The 24,511-nt window shown below is 40.0% G+C and overlaps 1 protein-coding gene across 1 annotated transcript in view; it reads right to left on the reverse strand.

The window, feature by feature from the left end:
* Positions 1–24,511, reverse strand: part of VWA8 (von Willebrand factor A domain containing 8) — a 403,863-nt gene that overhangs the window by 298,586 nt on the left and 80,766 nt on the right. Inside the window, exon 5 of the mRNA XM_062194118.1 lies at positions 1,266–1,433. Within this exon, the coding sequence (XP_062050102.1) occupies positions 1,266–1,433 (168 nt within the window). The remainder of the gene's footprint in view (positions 1–1,265; positions 1,434–24,511) is intronic.

Consider the following 24,511-nt stretch of genomic DNA (forward strand, 5'->3'; position numbering starts at 1 on the left):
TATGTATCCTCTTGGCATTCATATTATACGACCTCCTCTTCAAAGTACTGGAAGCGTCCTGATCCCAGAATTGTTACCCTATTTATATGCACATGTATCACAGCATTTCGTTATTTTTTACACTTACTCATTTATTCAACAAATAGTTACCGAGCAGCTATCATGTATCAAGCATTGTTTTAGGAACTTGAGATAACATCAGTGACAAAAATTCCTGCCCCTGTGAAATGTATATTCCAGTAGAGGGAGGCAGACAATTATCTAAAAACATAGTAAGCAAGGTATTTAGGATGGCTAGAAGATACATCAAAAAAAAAAAAAAATAGCAGGATAGGGAAGCATGAAGGCAGAGAGAAGACTAGAACTCTAAACAGGAGCAGAGGTGCACTGATAATGTAATAGTGGAGCAAAGCTTTGAAGCAGGTACAGGAGTGAGCCAAGCAGACACCTGGAGAAAACCATTCTGCAAAGAGGAAAGTACTCACGCAAGAGCTAGTAGGTGGAAATTGTCTATTTCACATGTTTATGGTATATTGAAGAGAATATTAGTAGCTGAAGCAGAGTACAACAGAAGGATAGAAGGAGTTAAGGCAGAAGGTAGAAAGGACATACATCGGACTACTATATTCCATTGTCATGACTTTGAATTTGACTCTTGAGTGGAACATGAAACCATTAGGGTTAGGGCATAAGAGTGACCCACTCTGGTGCCTACTTTAAAGGCACCATCCACTGCTGGGTTGAAAATTGTGGGAGCGGGCAATGATAGAAACAGGAAGTATGGATAGGAGCTTCTCACAACAACCCAGGCATGAGATGCCAGTGGAGCATCAGGGTATCTTTTCAACATCTTACTCATTTTTGTCAATTCCTTCTGGACTTTGTGCTTCCTAAGGGCAAGAACTAGACTTCACTCAGCTTTGCATCCCTGATGCCCAACACAGTCCAGAAGTCGTTAAATAGTCCTTGAAAGAAGAAAGAGAAGGAGAAAGAGCAGAAAGCAAAGAAAGGAAAAGGGGAAGGAGAAAAGTGAATAAGAGAATAGTTATCAGACTGATGAGAAATTAAAAAGAGTAAAAATCTGCACGGTCTTCCGAGCTGGTATCCAAAACTGCCAACTCAGGACCTGACCTCAGTTAACTGCCAAAGACATGGGCAGCTGGGCAGCTGTCCCAATTCCAAGATAACCAGATCTTACAGAACAAAATGGCACTACCCACAGTGTGATGGCAAAGACAATGCAGCCAAATTTTTTCTTCTCTTACTTGGAGAAGTTTGTCGTAACGTTCAGCAGACATCAGGAAGCGTCCATCTTCAAGCTGCATCTCTCTGTTTTCCAACAAGTTGTTCAAAACAGGCAGAACGTTCCTCTCCGCCTTCTCCAAGCCTTCCAAAACCAGAGTTCTGCCTTCTGTGGCTGCGCGGACTGCACACTATAGCCCGGAAATACAAAGGCAAAAGTGAGAAAGGACCAAAACAGGACTCCTTAAATCAAGCCCATCCCGACCTCACATGTATCCTTCTATAGCTGCAAGCCAATCAGGAGCAAAGAGCACCAAGATCCTAATTGCAAAAGATCCCCCACTACCCTGTTAAGGGATTGTCCAACCTGCATGCCTGACCAGAATAGCCCAGGACCACCAATACATGACATTCCCAGCAAGGCAGTGGTGAGCAATCATGCCATTTTGAGTGCATCACATGCTAAGAAAGGAAAAGCCCCTGCATGGGACACAAATCCAGTTGTAAATCAAAATTTGACTGCTGTATGAAAAAGGGAAAGAGACGTGAGACCAAGAGGGCAAAGCCACACCTCCTCAACTGGATAAAAGCCTATGCGGTTCCGTCAAGGAGTCAGTCTACAGAACCTCTTCCTGCCATGCTGTCTCCCAATAAACATAAGGTCCAATGAACCCTGCCTGGCTGTATATTAGCCTATTGTCAATTTCCACTGCAAGGGAGGCAAAGAACCTGACGGGTAACAAAATGAGAATACAGGGGCTGGCACTGTGGGGCAGTGGGTTAACACCCTGGCCTGAAGCATCGGCATCCCATATGGGCGCCGGTTCTAGTCCTGGCTGCTTCTCTCTCTTTTTTTTTTTTTTTTTTTTTTTTTTTTTTTTTTTTTTACAGGCAGAGTGGATAGTGAGAGAGAGAGACAGAGAGACAGAGAGAAAGGTCTTCCTTTTTGCCATTGGTTCACCCTCCAATGGCCGCTGCGGCCAGCACATCTCACTGATCCGAAGCCAGGAGCCAGGTGCTTCTCCCAGTCTCCCATGCGGGTGCAGGGCCCAGGCATTTGGGCCATCCTCCACTGCCTTCCCGGGCCATAGCAGAGAGCTGGCCTGGAAGAGGGGCAACCAGGATAGAATCCGGCACCCCAACCGGGACTAGAACCCAGTGTGCCGGCGCTGCAAGGCAGAGGATTAGCCTGTTAAGCCACGGTGCTGGCCATGATCCAGCTCTCTGCTTTGGTCTGGGATAGCAGTAGAAGATGGCCCAAGTCCTTGGGCCCTGCACCCGCGTAGGAGACTTGGAAGAAGCTCTTGGCTCCTGGCTTTGGATTGCCGCAGCTCCGGTCGTTGTGGCCATCTGGGGAGTGAACCAGTGGATGGAAGACTTTTCTCTCTGTCTCTACCTCTCTCTGTAACTCTTTCAAATAAATAAAATAAAATAAATCTTAAAAAAAATAAAAATAAACAAAATGAGAATACAGAAGACCTAACTTCACTACAAATTAAACTTGAGGTTCTTGTTATGGGAACAGCAATTGGGACGGCTGAAATCCAGATCTTTGTACTTCTTTGGGCTTGATTATTTGTAAAATATAGAGAAACTGAGAGAAATGATCTGTAAGGCTCCTGTCACTTTTAACATTTTAAATTATATACCCAATGAAGGATAAAACAGCTACATGAGAACAAATAACATATCAAAACAATGGGACAGGTCTCAGAAGCATTAAAGAGAAATGGCTCACAATCGACCCTGTCTTTGCCTTCAGAAGCTTATGAGGATCATGCAAGCTAGGTGAGAAGGTACGGTTTTCCAACAAGAGCCATCACCAGAGTGAATTCAGGGGTAGTGTGAAGTGCAGTGCTGACAATATGAAACACTTAGCACAAGACTGAGATCCTATGTTGGCCTATAGCAGAATGACTTCATCAGTACTATAAGTTTTCCAAATGTCAGAAAGTTAGTAATGGAGAAAATTGGGAAATAAAGTAGACCACACAGAGAGACCAGAAAACTGCTAATACCAAAAAAATTATGAAATGTAAAAAAAAAATTTCCTTTAGCTGACAGGACCCAAATAATACAGCAAACAACTACTTTTTAATCAAAATCCTTTAAAATCTGCTAAAAAAGAGAAAACCACAGCCCTGTTACTTCTGTGCATTCAATAACAGAGGATTAATGGTGTCAAATTTATATTCTTACTCTCTTCTTTACAGTCATCTTATTTGCCTTCACAACACTACATTCTACTGGGAAAATATTTTCTCTCTCTTTTTTTTTAATTAATTTATTTATTTGAGAGGCAGAATTACACACAGAAGAGAGGTCTTCCATCCACTGGTTCACTCCCCAAATGGCCACAATGGCCAGAGCTGGGCTGATCAAGGCCAGGAGCTTCTTCTGGATCTGCCACATGGATGCAGGGGCTCCAGTACTTAGTTCATCTTCCACTGCTTTCCCAGACTATCAGCAGAGAGCTGGTTCAGAAGTGGCACAGCCAGGACTTGAACTGGCACCCAAGTGAGATGCTAGTGCCACAGGCAGAGGCTTAACCCACTAGGCTACAGCGTCAGCCCATATTTTCTCTTCTGCCTGTCCACTAATTGTAGGTGATGCCCGGAATCCTTAACCCACAATTTGTTTTACTCTACAAGGACCTTCCTGAGCAATCTTTTTTTTTTTTTTATTTCACCCAGTTTTTTTTTTTATTTATTTAATAAATGTGAATTTACAAAGTGCAACTTTTATATTGTTGTGGCTTTCCCCCCACAACCTCCCTCCCTCCTATGGCCCTCCCTTCTCCCACTTCCTCTCCCATCCTGCCCTTCATCGAGTTTCATTTTCTTTTTTTTTTTATTAAAAACTTTTACTTAATGAATATAAATTTCCAAAGTACAGCTTATGGATTACAATGGCTCCCCCCCCCCATAACTTAACTCCCACCCGCAACCCTCCCCTTTCCCGCTCCCTCTTCCCTTCCATTCACATCAAGATTCATTTTCAATTCTCTTTATATACAGAAGATCAGTTCAGTATATATTAAGTAAAGATTTCAACAGTTTGCCCCCACATAGCAACACAAAGTGAAAAAATACTGTTGGAATGCTAGTTATAGCATTAAATAAGAGTGTACAGCACATTAAAGACAGAGATCCTACATAATATTTTTTTAAAATAATTAATTTTCTATGCCATTTCCAATTTAACACCAGGTTTTTTTTCATTTCCAATTATCTTTATGTACAGACGATCGATTCTGCATATACTTAGTAAAGATTTCATCAGTTTGCACCCACACAGAAACACAAGGTATAAAAATACTGTTTCAGTACTAGTTATAGCATCACTTCACATTAGACAACACATTAAGGACAGATCCCACATGGGATGTAAGTACACAGTGACTCCTGTTACTGACTTAACAATTTGACACTCTTGTTTATGGCGTCAGTAATCTCCCTAGGCTCTAGTCATGAGTTGCCAAGGCTATGGAAGCCTTTAGAGTTCGCTGACTTTGATCTTATTCCGATAGGGTCATAGTCAAAGTGGAAGTTCTCTCCTCCCTTCGGAGAAAGGTACATCCTTCTTTGATGGCCCCATTCTTTCCACTGGGATCTCACTCGTGGAGATCTTTCATTTAGGTCGTCTTCTTTTTTTTCTTTTCCATGGTATCTTGGCTTTCCATGCCTACAATACTCTCATGGGCTCTTCAGCCAAATCCAAATGCCTTAAGGTCTGCTGTGTATCCCGCTTCCCATGTTGGATCGTTCTCTCCCTTTTTGATTCTATCAGTTAGTATTAGCAGACACTAGTCTTGTTTGTGTGATCCCTTTGACTCTTAGACCTAACAGAGTCATCAATTGTGAACTGAAATTGATCACTTGGACTAGTGAGATGGCATTGGTACATGCCACCTTGATGGGATTGTATTGGAATCCCCTGGTACATTTCTAACTCCACCATTTGGGGCAAGTCAGATTGTGCATGTCCCAAATTGTACATCTCCTCCCTCTCTTTTTCCCACTCTTATATTTAACAGGGATCACTCTTCAGTTAAAATTTAAACACCTAAAAATAATTGTGTGTTAATTACAGAGTTCAACCACTAGTACTAGAACAACAACAACAAAAAATACTAAAAAGGATAAAGTATTACATTGTACATCAAGAGTCAGGACAAAAGCTGATCAGGTCATTGTTTCTTATAGTGTCCATTTCACTTCAACAGGTTTCAATCTTATCCAATATACAGTTCCAACCACTCTTCATGTCAATGCCTCTCCAAATTCAAACTCTCTCACACTTCAGAACCATATGGTCCCATCACACAGAGGTCTCCAACCAGACCCTAGAAGCACCTCAGGCTCTCCTGTACAACACTAATGCATCTTTTTTTTTTTTGTGCATATTTATTAAATTGTTTGAAAGTCAGAATTATGGGTATGTGTGTTTGGGGAGGGGGTAGAGAGAGAGAGAGAGAGAGAGAGATCTTCCATCCATTGGTTCACTCCCTAGATGACCAAAATGGCAAGGCCTGAACCAGGCCAAGGTCAGGAGCCTGGAGCTTCATCCAGGTCTCCCACGAGGGTTCAGGGGCTTAAGCAGTTGGGCCAACTTCCGCTGATTTTCCCAGGCACTCAATAGGAAGTTGGACCAGAAGTGGAGCAGCTGGGATTGGAACAGGTGCCCATATGGGGTGCCAGCATCCCAGGCAGTGGCTTTACGTGATATGCAACACGGGCCCCAACACTAACTCATCTTATTTCTTTCTCACAAAATGTGCTTCTCCTTTTAACTTTCAACTTAAGATTGGCATACCATTCACCCATGCCTGGACTCTTGACCCCTAACTCACTATGACTTGATGATGAAACCTCCTTAATGATTTCTGAACTCCTCTGTTTCTACCCCTGTCCTAGTTCATGGCCTCCTTACCTTTCAGATGTCCTTCCTCATGGTCCAAGCTCCCTAATCTGACATTTAAGCCTCCCACAATATGGTATCTCCAACACCATCTCCTAAGACTAGATACCTCACATGTGGGACTTTTGTGACAATGAATTGACTATCATTGTCCCTACACATTCTGCTTTACTAGACAATCTCCATGCCTTTCCTTAGACGGACTGCTTAAAATTTAATTTTCCCTTTAATAATTAGCCTAAACAGAATCTGAATGTTTGAAGAAGGAAAAACATAACTATTATTTTCTGGACTTAACAAAGCAGTCATTTTCCGAAACAACTGTTGCTCAGTCAAGCTTGTATACTCTCTTCTTTTAATAAATGGCTGAAGTTTACACTGTATAAGAGAGCTCAGATTACTACAGGTGTCACTATATTAACATAAAAGAATAAACTTCTTTGAAGCCTACTGAGACTCGAGTTAATCAACTTATTTTAATAAGATAAATGTGGTGTCAGCGCTGTGGTATAGTGGGCTAAGCCTCCACCTGCAGTGCTGTCATCCCTTATGGGTGCCAGTTCTAACCCTGGCTGCTCCTCTACAAATCCACCTTCCTGCTATGGCCTGAGAAAGTGGTAGAAGATGGCCTAAGGTCTTGGGCCCTTGCACCCACGTGGGAGACCTGGAAGAAGCTCCTGGCTCCTGGATTTGGATCGCCTCAGCTCCAGCCATTTCGGCCTTTTGGAGAATGAACCAGTGGATGGAAGACCTTTCTCTCTCTCCCCCTCTCTCTGTATCTGTAACTCTCTCAGATAAATAAAATGTTTAGACAAAGAAAAAAGAATCAATTCAAGAATAATCCTTCAAATCTATACATATAGCACATATTTCTGAAATCTTTTACCAAATTGGCCAATCTATTGCAATGGTTTTATTTTTTTTTAAATGCATGGGTAGAAGTGACCTACTAGTTTCACGGGAACAAAAATATAAGAACCTCATATTTTTCTGGCTGTGTCAAGGACAAAGCCATAAAAATAGCTTCTGGGACATTAGAAGTCAAAACACAAACAACTTCTTTAAAAACTTCATTTTTCAGTAAGGTCTCAATTAAGCCTTTGTTCACAAGAATCTACTTACTCCAAGAAACTAAATTGTCAGAACCTGTGGCAGTAATATTTTTTAAAATTAAATTTTTATTAGCCTTTGATACAAGACAGACTAAAGACTGTATCTGGGGGCCAGTGTTGTGGCACAGCAGGTTAAAGCCCCAGCCTAAAGTGCCAGCATCCCATACAGGCGCTGATTCGAGTCCCGGCGGCTCCACTTCCAATCCAGCTCTCTGCTGTGGTCCAGGAAAGCAGTATAACATGGCCCAAGTCCTTGGACCCTTGCACCCAAACAGGAGACTCAGAAGAAGTAGCTGCTTCCTAGCTTCAGATTGGTCCAGCTCTGGCCATTGCACTCATTTGGGGAGTGAACCAGTGAATGGAAGATCTCTTTCTCTCTCTCTCTGCCTCTGACTATCTGTAACTCTTTCAAATAAAAATAAATCTTAAAAAAAAAGGCTGACTTTAAAAATTTCATAGAGATGAAAATACATGTTCTCTGAGACAGAACTAGAATTATACAGATCAAAATACAGTGGCTCAGGGATTCTAAGATGGCAGATTATGGAATGACATACTGCACTAGGCTAGGGGTAAAGAATAATAATAATTGAAAAAAGTATAGGAAATACACTCTCAGGGGAGAATTGGAAAAAAAAAAAAATCACACAGGAAATCCTACAAGAGGAAGAGGAATGCCGTGGACCTGTGTGGAGGGTGCAGATGCATAGCACAGACATGAATACAGGCACAACTGCAGCAACTGAGAGGCAGAGCAGGTGGCAGCTTGGAGAGAGAGGTGAGCCTGGCCTGCAGCAACCCGCGGTGATACAGCCGGAGGGAGAGGGTGGCGCCGCTGTGGGAAAGCTTAGATAGGTAATTTTAGGTTCATGAGCTAGAAGCCACACCTCCTTTGCTCAGTGTTGCCCTGATTACCTACCTGTCAATCAGGAGACCCCTCCCTCAGGAAGTACTGCCTCTTACCAGGATGGGCCAGGGCGTGTGTGTAGAAGAGGGGTGGTACCACCTAAACACTTCCATTTTTCTAAACTGATAAAAAGCTAGGAAGAACTGAAGCTCTCTCGCTCTTCCTAATGGACTCTATTGAGCCGAGCAGGGTATGATAATTCCCTTTTCTTGGCCCACTTTCCTGAAATAGAGTGCTAATGAACCTGTGTATTTTTCTGATTTTGTAAGTAAAGTTTATTGCACTGCATGCCATGCTTGGGTCTGTCCTTAGAATTCTTCACTAAGTAAAAGGCAAGAGTTTAGAACATTAATTTAGGCATAACCTAGCCCAGACATATTGGTAAGCCACCCAGGAGACAAATTCATTTTCAAACATAGCAGTGTGATTTGCTGAGCAAACGTGTGGGGTTTTCAGTTTCCAAAGCAATAGAGCTCAAGGGGTTTCAGTTTCAGAAGCGGCAGAGCTCAGGAGGCTCCTGCCTCAGAAACCCACAGTTCTAGAAGCTTGAAAATGTCCCCCTCACTCATTTTCTTTTCTCTCATTGCTTGCAGTTTGGAAAGGTCAGTTAAAATGCAAATGTTAACGTCTTTTGTGTTCCTAATTTTGGTAGCTTCAGTGAGCAAAAGACAACATAAAATGTTAGCATTAATGGAATTAGGGAGAAAAGTCAAGAAAAAGGGGGGCCAGTTGTGGGGAATCCCACAGGAGTCCCAAAAGAGTTACAGTGCACCACTAACCCAAAAAGATAGAGTAAAAGCAAACCCAAAATGGAGTTACTTGAGCTAAGGCCACTAAGCACCAGGAACTGCCTAGACAATCTGCCAGGACAGACACAGGTGGTAAGGCCTGATAAGAACTGGGGGACATTACATCATAAGAAGAAGCCAACCAGCTGGCTACTGCATTACTTTACCCTCGGTACTGTACCATGATTGGTCACACCCAGAAGACCGCTAAAACACCATTGGTCACACTCAGACACCAATATCTGGTTGGTGACACCTAAAAAAATGAGCTTGTGATTGGTGACACACCAAGGCACCTTCACCGCCCACCTACCCCTTCACAACTGCTCTTCATCCCCTCAGGGACCATGGCTCAGTGCAAGTGAAACTCTGTCTCAGTCTCCACTGACTGAAGCTCTGCTCGCCACTCTGCTGCAGCCAAGCTCGCCTGGACATCCCAGCTGCTGCCGGACCTGACATCGGAGCCAGGCTGGACCTCTCCTCAGGTGACTTCTCCAACCCTGCACCTTGCTGTCTGTCTTGGAACTTCGAGCCTACTGCCCAGAGTGCCAGTCATCACACAACTGCTGCCTCTGACTGTTCTGAGATCCGTCCTCCGAGTGGTAACAGAGATTTTGGACTCTGGACTTTGATTTTTTTCATGATCGTGATACGAGCCTTGAGAACATAGCATTCATATTATATCCTTGGCCATGAGTGATTGGTTACGCTTTTATGCTTTGTATGTGTTATACTTATTACTATTGCTGGATATTTCTGGAAATTGCCTTACTCCTAGATGTGTGTTATGACCTGTAATGACATATATTGAGTGGTATTGGCCTTTAGATGTGTGCATTGAATATATGTATATATATATATAGTATTGATTATTGAATAATAAATAATATTGAAAAGACTATCACGATTCTGTGTGATTCTTCCCTGTGCTCCAACACTTCGTATTAGCCTTGTCAAGCTGCGTGAAAAGTGGCGCTTGCGACACCAGTTTATGAGTGTTTGTTGATATTTAAATTCTTCCAAGTTGTTTCTGACATGTTTTTAAGGATAATTGATGTATTTAGCAAAGTTGAAACTTAAGCCTTTAAGTTGTAGAGAAGGATCTCATGGTCATTAACAACTGGTTCACCTCAGGTTTTGGTTTTAAAAATCAGGAATGCTAGAGTGATTTTTTCATTTGCCAATTTTAGGTGGTACAAACTGGAAAAACCCAATTCTGATGCCTAGTAACTGCATGGTCTCAGGAAGTGGGAGTCCAAACATGGCGGAAGGTCCACTTCCTGCAGTAAAGGGTGGGACTTCCACCCCACAATGGAGGGTTCCCTAAAAACACGTGGTTGCCAAGTGGGCAGACACCAGGTGGACTTATGTCCTCAAAGGAAGATGGGCAGCAGACTCCAACCTCAAGATGGCGGCCCCTGTGGCCAGTCACATACTGCATACCTGATTAGAGGAATGTTTTATTTTGGCTTTTTTTAGTTTTTTAATTTGGCTTTACTCTGGTTCTCTTTGCCTCCTGGGGTTCCATTCCTCAGGCATGGCAGTGGCCTCCTGGGAACCGATATTCCCAGGAATAGCAGGCCTTCCGAGATTTCATCTCAGACCAGGAGGTTTTTTTTCTCTTTGGCCTTCAGGGATGATATTCCCCAGGCCACGTGGCATTTTTCTTTCTTTTGGTATAGTATTTTGGCTTTACACTGGTTAAAAAAGGGAAAAAGAAAAGGAAGAAAATTGGGAGCCCTCTCAGTGGGCTTAGTAAAATAATAAACCCCATTTTGTGTACAAATGGAGACTCTAAGGTGTCAAAATTACGGCTAATGCAATGTATCCAAGTCACATGCTTAAGGATATACAGGCTTGTGGAGAGCCATGTTTACTTTATCTTCACAGGTCCTACAAAGAGACTGTTCAGCTGTATAGTTCTGCATACATTCCTATGGAAATACTTCTAAGGTACAATTTTAAAACTTGCCATGAGCTAGACGGTAAAAACAGCATTTTATTTGTTTAGTGACAATACAGATATATATAGATAATATAGACAGGGTTGAAGAAGAAAAATGTTCCAACATGGGAAGCAGTCCATACAGCAGACTCATAGAATGGCAGTTACTGTAACACTTAATGACCTCAGAGTCAGCCCATAAGGCATTCGGGTATGGGTGAAAAGACCATGAGAACATTTTATGCATGGAAAGCCAGGACACTGCAAAAAGTGTTGCTCTATGAAGGACCTCTGCAGTCTAGGCCTCAGTGGAAAGGATAAGTCATCAAAGAAGGAGGTACTGGGGCCGGCACGGTGACACAGTAGGTTAATCCTCTGCCTGCAGTGCTGGCATCCCATATGGGCACTGATTCTAGTCCCGGCTGCTCCTCTTCCTGTCTGGCTCTCTGCTATGGCCTGGGATAGCAGTGGAAGATGGCCCGGATCCCTGGACCCCTGTACCCTCAAGAGAGACCAGCAGGAAGCTCCTGGCTCCTGGCTTCGGATCAGCGCAGCTCTGGCCATTGCAGCCGTTTGGGGAATGAACCAATGGAAGGAAGACCTTTCTCTCTGTTTCTCTTTCTCTCTCACTGTCTGTAACTCTACCTGTCAAATAAATAAATAAAATCTTAAAAAAAAAAAAAAAAAGGAGGAGGTACTATTCTCTAAAGGGGTTGCAGCCATTGGTGGTCACCTAAAGTCTCCAACTCATGAAACAGAGTCATCATATGAGATAGGAAGAGGTTTCTGGACCTGAGAAAAGCAGAGCCTGCATCCATGATCAGCAGGAAGTAGATACAGAAGATATGATGTGCCTACATTCTTCAGCATCCCTTAAGATTAAGAGTCAGACAACTCTGAATGGCAAATGATGTGGGGAAGCTTAGGCAGATAATTTTAAGTTCATGAGCTTGCCATGTTCACCTATGTGTCAATCAGGAGACCCCTCCCAAGGAAGTACTTCCACTTAACTGGGATGTGGGAGTAGTATCATATAAACACTTCCATTTTTCTAAGCTCCTAAAAGCTAGGAAGAATAGAAGCTCGCTCTCGCGCTCTCTCTCTCTCTCTCTCTCTTACTCATGGACTCAGGATGAGCACAGCAAGGTATGGTAATTCCCTTTTCTTGGACCACATTCTGAAAATAGAGCCCTAATGAGCCTGTGTATTTTTCTCACTTTGCAAATAGAGTTTATCACACTGCATGCCATGTTTGGGTCTGTATATAGAATTCTTCTCTAATTAAAAGCCAAGAATTTGGAAAATTAATTTAGGCTCAAACTAGCCCACAACAATGTGAGTTTGAAATGGAGCCCTGAAGGCTAGTGGTTGCTAGTGGTTGCCCTTGGACCCAGTGGACACTCATTCAGTCTTACAAAAGATGCTTAAGGATGTGCTATATACAGAAACACAGAAAGATAGCCATCATTATGAAAGAATGAGAAGGCAGAAAATCCCCCAGTAGAAGTACAAAAGAAATCCAAAGTAAATAATAGGAATATTATGGGAAAATGGCAGAGTTAAGTCATTACTTATCAATAGTCATCTTGAATGTAAATGGCCTCAACTCTCTGGTTAAAAGATACAGATGGGCTGAATGCATTAAAAGCAAGACCCTTCTATTTACTGCCTAAAAGAAAACACCTCAACAACAAAGATATACACAGACTGAAAGTGAAAGGATGGAAAAAGATATTCTATGCTAACAGAAAGCAAAAAAGGGCAGGTGTTGCCATCCTAATATCAGACAAAACAGACTTTACATAAAAACTATTATAAGAGATGAGGAAGGGCATTATTTAATAATTAAGGGATCAAGTCAACAGGAAGATATAACTATAATAAGTGTATATGCAGCCAATTACAGAGTGCATGGCTATTTAAAAGAAATGTTGGGACTGGCACTGTGGCATAGCAGGTAAAGCCACCACCTCAGTTCCGGCATCCCATATGGGTGCCAGTTCAAGTCCCAGCTGCTCTACTTCCAATCCAGCTCCCTGCTATGGCCTGGGAAACCAGTAGAAGATGGCCCAAGTCCTTGGACCCTTGCACATGTGTGGGAGATCTGAGAGAAGCTGCTGGCTCCTGGCTGGATCAGTGTAGCTCCAGCTGTTGCAGCCAATTGGGGAGTGAATCAGCAGATGGAAGACCTCTCTCCCTCTTTGCCTCTCCTTTCTCTGTGTAACTGTGACTTTCAAATAAATAAATAAATCCTAAAAAAAAAAAAAAAGTTAATGGATCTAAACAGAGACATAGACTCCAATACAACAGTAATGGGGGACAACAATACTCCACTTTCATCAATGAACAGATCAACCAGACAGAAAATCAACAAAGAAACAACAGAGGCCAGCGCCGTGGCTTAACAGGCTAATCCTCCACCTTGCGGCGCTGGCACACCGGGTTCTAGTCCCAGTTGGGGCGCCGGATTCTATCCCGGTTGCCCCTCTTCCAGGCCAGCTCTCTGCTATGGCCTGGGAAGGCAGTGGAGGATGGCCCAAGTCCTTGGGCCCTGCACCCGCATGGGAGACCAGGAGAAGCACCTGGCTCCTGGCTTCGGATCAGCGCAATGCGCCGGCCGCAGCGGCCATTGGAGGGTGAACCAACGGCAAAAAGAAAGACCTTTCTCTCTGTCTCTCTCACTGTCCACTCTGCCTGTCAAAAAAAAAAAAAAGAAAAAAAAAAAAAAAGAAAGAAAGAAAAGAAACAACAGAGCTAACAGATACTATGGAACAAATGGACCCAAGTGATATCTAAGAACTTTTCACCATGCAGTTGCAAAATACACATTCTTTTCATCTGTGCACAGAACTTTCTCTAGGTAGACCATAAAGCAAGTTTCAGCAAATCTAAAAAATCAAAATCATATCATGCATCTCTGACCACAATGGAATGAAGCTGAAATCAACAACTCAAGAATCTCTAGATCATATGCAAACACATGGAGACTCAACAACATGACTCTGAATGAGCTACGAGTGACAGAAGAAATCAAAAGAGAAATCACAAAAATCTTGGAAACAAAAGAAGATGACAATACATCATACCAAAACTTATGGGATACAGCAAAAGAAGTGTTAAGAGGCAAGTTTATAGAAAGTGGTGCCTAAATGAAGAAAATGGAAAGGTACTAAGTAAATGAGCTGTCTATGCATCTCAAGGACCTAGAAAAACAACAAACTAAGCCCAAAATTAGTAAGAGGAAAGAAATAATTAAAATTAGAGAAAATATAAACAACATTGAAACCAATAAAAAATACAAAAGATCAGTGAAATGAAGACCTAGTTTTTGAAAAAATAAAATTCACACACCAATGGCACAACTAAACAAAAAAATAGGGAGGCAACCAAAATCAATAAAGTCAAAGATGGAAAATGAAATGTAATAACAGATAACACAGAACTAAAATGAATCAACAGGAATTACTACAAAGAGCTATATGAAAACAAGTTGGGAAACCTAGAAGAAATGGATAGATTCCTAGACATATACAATCAGTCAAAATTGAATCATGACATAGAAAACCTAAACAGACCAATAACCAAATTGGAAAACAGTAATAAAGAATCTCACAAAAAAGAAAATTCCAGGACTGGATGGTTTCACTGCTGAATTCTAACAAATATTTAAAGAATAACTAATCATAATTTTCTCATGCTATTCAGAACAACTGAAAAGGAGGGAATCTTCCCAAACTCCTTCTATGAAGCCTGCATTACCTTGATTCTTAAGTCACAAAAAGATACAAGAGAATGGGAATTATAGACCAATATCCCTGATGAACATAGATGCAAAAATCCTCAACAAAATATTAGCTAATCAAATCCAACAGCACATCAGAAAAATCATTCACCTGGACTACGTGGGTTCAGGGATGGTTCAACATTTGCAAAAGAATCAATGTGATACATCACATTAACAAACTAAAGAACAAAAACCATACGACAAAAACCATACGGTTATCTCAATAGATGCAGAGAAAGCATCTGATAAAATACAACATCTTTTCTTGATGAAAACCTTAAGCAAACTAGGTATTCCTCAACACAATCAAGTCAATCTATGACAAACAGCCGGCATCCTACTGAATGGGGAAAAGCCGGATGCATTCCCTCTAAGATCCAGAACCAGCAAAGTTGCCCACTCTCACCATTGCTATTCAATATAGTCCTGGAAGTTTTAGCCAGAGCCATTAGGCAAGAAAAAGAATTCAAAGGGATACAAATTGGGAAGAAGGATATCAAACTATCTCCATTTGTAGATGGCATGTTCATTATATAGGGGATCCAAAAACTCCACTGAGGGACTACTGGAACTCATAAAAGTTTGGTAAAGTGCCACGATATAGAAATCAACATGAAACATCAATAGCCTTTGCATACACAGATAATGCCATGACTGAGAAATCACTTTCAAGCTCAGTCCCATTCACAATAGCTCCAAAAAGAATCAAATACCCTGGAATAAATTTAACCTGGGATGGCAAAGAGTTCTCTACGATGAAAATTACAAAACTTTAAAGAACAAAATAGAAGACATTTAAAAATAGAAAAATCTTCCATGTTCATGAATTGGAAGAATCAATATCAAAGTGTCCATACTACCAAAAGCAATTTACAGATTTAATGCGAGACTTACCAACAATCTTTGCAGATCCAGAAAAAATGATCCTGAAATTCATATAGAAAGTATATATAATGCATACAGGTATACAGTAGAAATCACAAATTAAGCACATCTGCTACTAAACAGTGATACAAACAAGAAATCATCCATTTGGCAAACACAATAGTAATAATTGTTCCAGACAAGAATCATCAATAGATGGTAGACTTAGTGGGTAAACATCATATGAGAAATGAGGTATCCAGAAAGATTCAAAATATCTCTCCACAAGATATTTATAAATTACAAAATGAAAAGTAACAGAACACTAGAGGAATCTGCCAGATACTACACTGACCACATGATCCAAGTTAATGTCTTCAGTAATGGTATCCATCTTTTTCAGGTATCAGGCTTCTGAGATGTTGTCCTAAGTTAGACACAACATTACTTCTATGGCACTCTTGCTAAATATGCATAGCCTCAATCAAACCATGGGGAAACATCAGACAACCAAAGGAAGCAACATTCCGCAAAATAACTGACTATGAAGAGGAGAAGGAAAGGTCTGCTAGCAGACGTGGCTGGGCACAGTGTGAGGAACAGCATTTTTAAAAAATGATTCAAAGTCTTGTGCCTGTTCAAATGATGATCAAGAGGAGTTAGAAGAGTATAGAATAGTGAATACATATTTAAAATAATCTAATAACAGTCAAAATTTACTACCTGATATTGGAAACAGCTTGGTCTACCAAATGAGTGGGAAATGGTAGGACATATAGTTTAATAATTGATACATATTAGACTTTCTTATTTATGCTATTTAATTTAATCCTATGGTAGTCCTCTTAAGTATACAGTATTTTAACCACTTTTACAATTAAAGAGGGGTTATACAGTTTGGAAAATGAAGAGCTAAAATTTTAGCCCTTCCTAAGCAAGAGAAATTAAGGAGATGAAGATCTAAAGAGATAACTGAATAATGAAGTTGGAAAATTGGGTGTCAGTATTGTGGTGCAGCTGGTTAAGCCACTTCCTGTGATGCTAGCATACCATATGAGTTCCAATTTGAGTCTCAGCTGCTCTAATTCCAATGCTAATGCATCTGGGAAAATAACGTAAAATGGCCTGAGTGATTGGGCCCCAGCCACCCATGTGGGAGACCTGAATGAAGCTCCTGGCTCCCAGTCACTGCGGCCAATTGGGGAGTGAATCAATGGATGTAATACCTCTCTCTGTCTCTCCCTTTCTCTCTGTAACTCTGCCTTTCAAATAAATAAATCTTTTTTAAACAATGGAAAAGTTAATAATCTGAGCGTGGTTTTTACTACACAAAGAAATTTGCTCTGTGCCTATTTAGAGAAATGAAGTAAAAATCCATACAAAATATTTCTTTACATACAAGAGACTCAATTCAACCAAGAGTATACATGACCATACAGCAGAATAGTATTCCTTAAAGTCTTCTAGAGAGAACTAAAATCGTATTTCCCTAAATTAACATTGCTCTTCAAATCATAGTCATATCAGTGAAATCTCTAGAAATGAAAAGCCATGAAACTAGTCATCTGCCTAAATATATCTGGAAAGAAAAGTGGTTAATAGAAAAGATTCATTTGTCTTTTAAATCAACATAACCCATTATTATCCTATAATCTCTATCTGACTTAATTAGCCACTCTGACATTTTCTTCCAGCTAAATTGTTTTCAAGATAGAAGAAATTCAATATGTCTTTTGCAAATTACTGTTTGTTTTTAAAATTTTTAAGAAGTTCTTCCTTTCCTTCTCCTAACAAGTATTGATGTAAGCAAAACCATTGAGGCAACAATCTAATTTCTGACAGTGGCTTCTAAATGCTTCAAACTTCTCCTTGATAACCCATTAGACATATTACCAGGAAAGTTCTATACAGGAAGAACAGTAACTGGGAGACTTTAACTAAAAAAAAAAAAAAAAAAAAAAAAAAGACATAAAGATGACCAGAGAAAAAGGCAAGTCAATGAAATAGAAGAAGAAATATACTATAGTAAGACATTCAATGTGTTAGCAGGACATTCTTGGAAATTAAAGTATTAGATCAAAGACACTTCTTTTCCCATTAAACCCTACTGCACTGTTTTTTTCCTTATATTTACTTACATATTATTTTTTCCATATAAGAAAATAAGTGAGCAAAGTGATTAAATATTTTAATATGTGAGAAAAGTAGCATTTCAAAGGAGTGGAAATTAGGAATTTGAAAAACAAATCCAATTGAATTTAAAAATTTAATGGTAAAAGTAAAACCATAAAATTTATAGATAGTAAGTGACTTTTATACATTTTTGTACTTATTTATTTAAAGACAGAAGAAAGAAACAAGGAGATAGACAAAGAAAAAGCCAACTTCCTTGCTGGTACACTCGGCAAATGCACTCAACATCCAGGGCTGGGCCTGGCCAAAACAATGAGCCAGAAACTGAATTCAGGTCTCCTCTGTGGGTGACAGAAACTTGAGCATCACTGTTACCTCCTAGGGTCTGCCTTAGCACAAGCTAGAGTCAGGAGTGAGAGCCAGGAAGAAAACCCAAGCACTCCAATATGGGATGTAGGCATTTAAACTGGCATCTTAACTACTAGGCCCAATGCCCACCCGAAGTGATTTTTCAAAATAATTTTGAAATACAGAAAATCTTTCTTATGATTCTCAGGTAGATACCATTATGAAAAGATTAATAGATATTGACACTCAAATTTTTTTCATATAGCAAGAACACCTTAAAGGATAGTCTGAAAATTAAAGATATACACAGAACCATTTAAATACCTTTAATATAAAATAAGTTTTCACAAATTAAGAAAATTAGTAATATCTCTATAAAGTTCAAATAAGCACAATAACAAATGTATTCAATTTTCATTATCAAAGAACAATAAGGTAATATAAGATTTTTTAGACTTTCAAATTGGCAGATTAAAAAGGATAATACAGACTCTCACTTATAGGTCATCTACACATAAAATGGCAACTTTATGGAAAACAATTTAGAAAATAAATTTAAAAATATGCATAGCTTTATTAATTAATCCAGCAATTCAATTTCAAGGAAATTATCTTAAGGAAATAATAAATGTATAATGATATATATATTAGTAATTAAACATGGTTTCATAATGAAAAGGAATAACCCAAATGCCAATTTACAGAAGATTGGCAAAAATGAATTATATTAAATCAATAAGATGCACTATTACACAGCTGTTAAAAAATAACAATATAGCTCCATCTTTACCTGTAAAACAATCCACAAAGTGCTATTAACCGACAAAGCTGTAACCCCTCTCTAGGAATGAAGGGGACAGGAAAGTGAATGAGAGGATGAGAGGACTATCCCAGAATTTCTTATCTGATTACTGTATCCCAGGTAAACATGCTTCCGCTTATTTTTTATTTTATTTTTTATTTTTTTATTTTTTGGACAGGCAGAGTGGACAGAGAGAAAGGTCTTCCTTTTCCGTTGGTTCACCCCCAATGGCCACTGTGGCTGGTGCACCGAGCTGATCGGAAGCCAGGAACCTGGTGCTTCCTCCTGGTCTCCCATGCGGGTGCAGGGCCCAAGGACCTGGGCCATCCTTCACTGCACTCCCGGGCCACAGCAGAGAGCTGGCCTGGAAGAGGAGCAACCGGGACAGAATCCGGGCGCCCCGACCGGGACTAGAACCCAGGGTGCTGGTGCCGCAGGCAGAGGATTAGCCTATTGAGCCGCGGTGCTGGCCACTCTGCTCTTAAGAACCTTCTTTTCAAAGTACTGAATTGATAAGCCTATGAGATGAGCCGGGGAAGACAAGGACAATATTCTGGAGAGGGACAATTACTCCTTCGACTAGCTCTACTACTAGCTGATCTGTGATAAAACATTAGGAGAAGCTGCTACAAATTCGCCTTCTTCAACTTCAGCTGAACCCCCACTAGTACTCAGAAATTATTTTGTTCATTTCTTGTAAAATTTCTTGCCATGGCAAGCTTCCAACTCTTTCTCATGACCTTGCCCAGTACTTTACTGTGCTTATCAAAGTTATATGATTCTGTGACTTTCCTCCATTCCATCAGTCCCTCTGTGTCTTCATCTTTCCACTTTACTATGCTTCCTATTTTGATGTGTGTCATTCCTCTGATCCCTCCAATACTAACCCTTTGCACTTTGATTTTAGAGGTATCGCTCTACTACCATCAGATAAATCCCCTCACTTTTATTTCCAAATTCCTTCTCTTCTACAACCATGTCTGTACTTTCAGAAAATCTCTAGTCCTGTAAAACCTCTTAATATTCTCTTTATCCTTTCCTTTATCTTCATGCCCCATATAAAACAGCCCACACGCACAGCACCTCTAATAAGCTCCCAGGTAACTTCCACTTCCACTCTTATTTTACTGAAACCTGTTACCTGAAAGCAACCAACAACTGAAATGTAAAAAAAGAAAAAAAAATTTCCAGGCTTTTACTTGTCCTCCTTTTCTAAACGGTCCTTGATTTGCTCTTGTGTCTTATCTTCTGAGGCCACTACCATGCCGGTTTCCCCTTGCCTTTCCCAGCACTTCTGCCTCCTATCCTCTACAATGGAAGGATTTTGCACGATTCCTCTTCTTTGCTCACTTTTTATTTCACTAGTGGATCTATCTCAATCCTGTACATTCTCATTCATGGAATATGCATAATTGGGTACACACTATTATACGCTATGCTTAGTACAACAAGACTTTTTTCATCTTTATTTCATTGTTCTTGAGGAACACATTGTGTAGACTTAACCTTTCTCCTGAGCTCCATACACATCTCCAAACATCTTTTTACTATCTCTATACGGATGTTCAAAGTCAGCATTCTTAATCAAATAAAGCTCACAACCTTTTTCCCTAAACCAGGTCTTCTTGATTTCTGTTTCAATTAAAATGTAACTGAACTCTCCCCACAACTCATTATTAACTTCTTTTGCATCTTCACACAGTACAAGTGTTACCTCTAAATATATCATGGCTCCATCACCAACTTTCCATTGCTACTGCCACCACCTCCAATGAGAGCATTCATAAGCTCCCTGCTTTTTAACTATAAGAGTTAATTGGGTCAGGCACCATATCTCAGTACCTCTAGTCTTTAGTTGTCTCCAGGTGATAACATCTATCTACTGAAACTGAATCAAGGTAGTGACTGAATCAAGCCATCTCTAAAGTCTCTTTCAGCCAGAAGATCCAGGTACATGTAACTTACCTCAACTTTATTAAGAATATTTTTTTAAAACTCAAAAGGAAAAATCTTCAATATTTTTCTTATTAATTCATTATAAATTATGTATTAATTTTACATACAATAAGTAGTAATGAGAATGGATGCTTTATAGTTCAATTCATTCCAAAGATAAGACTATAAAAAGAGGATCGCAAATGTGTAAGAGTGGTATAATTTTTTAGAACAAACTGACAAGCAAAGAATTACCCACAATTTTTAACTTTCATCTCTTTGTGCCCTGTGGTTACATGGTTGTATTCCTAAAGCATATGCAAATTAAAATTTTTGAATGTAGACAGGAATATTGACCAAAAGAAGAAAACCTTAAGAAGATGCTCTTTGGTAACAAAATCTGAAACACTCAATTTATAAAGCTAATACTACTTACTTAGTTACTAATTCACTTTCCCCTTGCTTCTTAATTCTTCCTTAAAATAGTCTATGAAAAGATTAAAGTATTTTAATCAGTACTGTCAGACTTTATTAATCTAATATGGTTATATTTGTAGAGAAGATAAAATTTAAAATAAGCAACTGAATATAGCAAAGAGTAAGTTCATTAAATACTGTAATATATTAACAATTTATTGTACCACACTATGAAATTCACAATTAACTGGACAGAACAAAGTTCTAAGTTTTGTATACCCAGTAGCGGCCTAAGCATCTCACCCCACCCCCACTCCCCGCATGGATACACCCTTTGCCATGTTTGCTCAGCATGTTAAGTGTGGAAGCCTGGCACAGAAATTCCCCTGTTCTCCCATTCTCATGATTCATCTTCCCAGCTGGATTTTAAGGCATACTGATACAAAACTGGTTCATAGCAGGCTAATGTCATTTATGGAATAAAAATGCAACCAACTGCTCAGCTAAAAAATGCTGTTATGTAAGTTTAAGAATTTTTATATGATGGATTATAGGTATCTATGCCTACACTTGTTTTCAGTTTTGTTTTGTTTTTAATTTATTTATTTGAGAGGTAGAGTTATAGACAGAGAGAGGGAGAGACAGAGAGAGAGGTCTTCCATCCACTGGCACATTCCCCAAATAGCCACAACAGACAAAGCTGGGCCCATCAGAAGCCAGAGGCCAGGAGCTTCTTCCAGGTCTCCCACGTAGGTTCAGGGGCCCAAGCACTTGGGCCCCCTCTTCCACTGCTTTCCCAGACCATTATCAGAGAGCTAGATCAGAAAAGGAGCAGCCAGGACATGAACCGGTGCCCATATAGGAAGCTGGCACCACGGGCAGAGGGTTACCCTACTATACCACAGCACCAGCGCCTACATTTGTTCTAAGAACAGAATAGAACAAGTTTAACTATCAACATGATAGGCTTAGGCTAGATATTTTTAAAATTTCCTATATAAATTGTTAAATAAAAGTTTAATTTTTCTCCTAAAATCTTAAAAATAAAAATGGAGTGGTACACAGATGTGGAATAAATGTCTACTTTGAAGCAGAAATTAAACTCTCAGGATCCTTCCTTGTCCTTCAGGCTACAAAACTTGCCGAGACCCAGTTCTCTCAAGTAAGTCAGAAAAAAAAATACAGCAAGATCCTTTTGGCCCAGCCATCTCATATCATAGCTTTAATAACCTAACATGTGGACATGAAGGATTTCAAGATAAAAGCAGGTACATGACCTAAAATCAAAAATGTCTAAGATCCTGTTCACTAGATTTGGTTCTAATGTTACCTTAGACAACTAATTAATCTAGATGTCTGTGCCCTCATTTACTAAATGAGAAAATCCTCCAGGGATATTGTACAATGTAACAATTTAACAATCAAAGTGGTACTGGAAAAAAACTTAAAACTCTCGAACTCATTAAAATATAAATCATTATTAACAAAGCCATTATTTAGTGAAAACAGAATTCAAAAAGCTTGAAACTCAAAATATCTACATCTTAAAAGTACTAAGGCAGTTACAGAAAAATGAAAAAAAAAATACATTTTAAATTCTTTATTTTAAAATATCAGAAGATCATCAGAGTGACTTGTGGTTGTTGAATGGTTTGACTGTGTCACCCAAAATTTGTGTGTTGGAAACCTAATCCTAGTGCAACAGTGTTGACAGGTGCAACCTTTAAAAGGTGATTAATGGGGCTGGCGCTGTGGCACAGAGGGTTAAGAAGTTCTGTGAGAAGTCAGACCAGTTAATAGGCAGTCAAGTTTGTCCCGGTGGAAATTGAGGGTGCAAAATGCTTGCTTTCCCCAAAAGTTACTTTTAGCAACATCAAAAGTGCCTGCCCCACTCCTTAGGGGCTTCCAATCTTTTCCAGAGAACAGCAAGGGAGTGGTGACTCCATTCTACTGAGCTGCCAGTTTACTATAAAGCAAGTCACTGTACCTCACCCTTCTGATGACTCTTTTGTTTTATCAAGAGCAAGCCAGATAGGGTAAATAAGATTACAAACAAGGTATTTTGATAGGTTTGTCCCCACCTTGTACTGACAGTTTGTTTTCCCAAATTGTGCTTAAAAGCCGCACTACCACCAGCCCCTTTGGGTCTTCCTCTTTTGGAACTCAGCAGGAGCTTTCATAACTTAAATAAATCCTGCTTTTCTCTCTACCTTGTCCACATGATAATTATTCTTTCATGTGAGACGAAGAACCAAGGTAATCTCTTCGCCATAACAGTTCCAGTCCTGGCTGCTCCACTTCAGATGCAGCTCCCTGCTAATGCACCTGGGAAACCAGCAGAAGATGGCCAGAGTTCTTGGGCCCTTGCACCCACATAGGAGACCCAGATGAAGCTCCTGGCTTCAACCTGGCCAACCCCCGGCAGTAGCAGCCATTTGGGGAACCAGCAGATGGAAGATCTCTCTTTCTCTCTCTCTGTAATTCTGACTTTCAAATAAATAAATCTTTAAAAAGAAAAAGGTGATTAATGCCATCATCTGGGGAGTAGATGACTCTTCCCTCTCTCTTGCCTTTCCATTGAACACTTGCTTTTTTGCCCTTCCTCTCTTGCATGGGATGATACAACAAGAGGGCCATCCCCAGATGCCTGCCCCTCAACCTTTTCATTCCCGGCTTCCAAAACCATGAGCCATTATAAATAACCTAGCTTCAGGTATTCTGTAATAGCAGCACAAAGTGAACTTAGACAGTTGCTCTACCACTTACTTGTCATGCTCCCTAGTTTCCTTCTGAAGTTAGGCTCTTAATCATGCTTATCTCATAGACTGTGTTGCAGATTAAATGAGACAAATTCTGGTATATAATGAGTCATTAAAAAACAATGAGCTGCTATTATTATTATGAATGTTATCATTGTCCTTGGTGGACATCATCATCAAGTTTTTAGGGAAGTAGCATACTATGGTAGAAAGAACCAGAGCTTTGGAATTGGATAGAGCCTGGTCCATATCTTACCTCTGCTATTTATAAGTTAAATGACCACAGCCCTGTAAGCCTCAGTTACTTCAGTTATAAGATGTGGTAAATATCTCCCTCCTAAGTATTAAATGCAATGATAAAAAGCACATAGCACAAAAGAAGTTTAATGAGTTACTTAAATCTGTCAAACAGTTAACACTTTATGGATAGATAAAAGATGATCTGAATGTGACAATAATCGCATAAGGAACCAAGGTCTGAGTTCTGACAGTGAGGTCAGAGTAAATGCAGGGAGACCTTCTCAAACTGTCAAGGACTGATTTGCAACAGTGTAG

The sequence above is a fragment of the Lepus europaeus genome, chromosome 6 (assembly GCF_033115175.1).
Source record: "Lepus europaeus isolate LE1 chromosome 6, mLepTim1.pri, whole genome shotgun sequence".
NCBI classification, from domain to species: domain Eukaryota; kingdom Metazoa; phylum Chordata; class Mammalia; order Lagomorpha; family Leporidae; genus Lepus; species Lepus europaeus.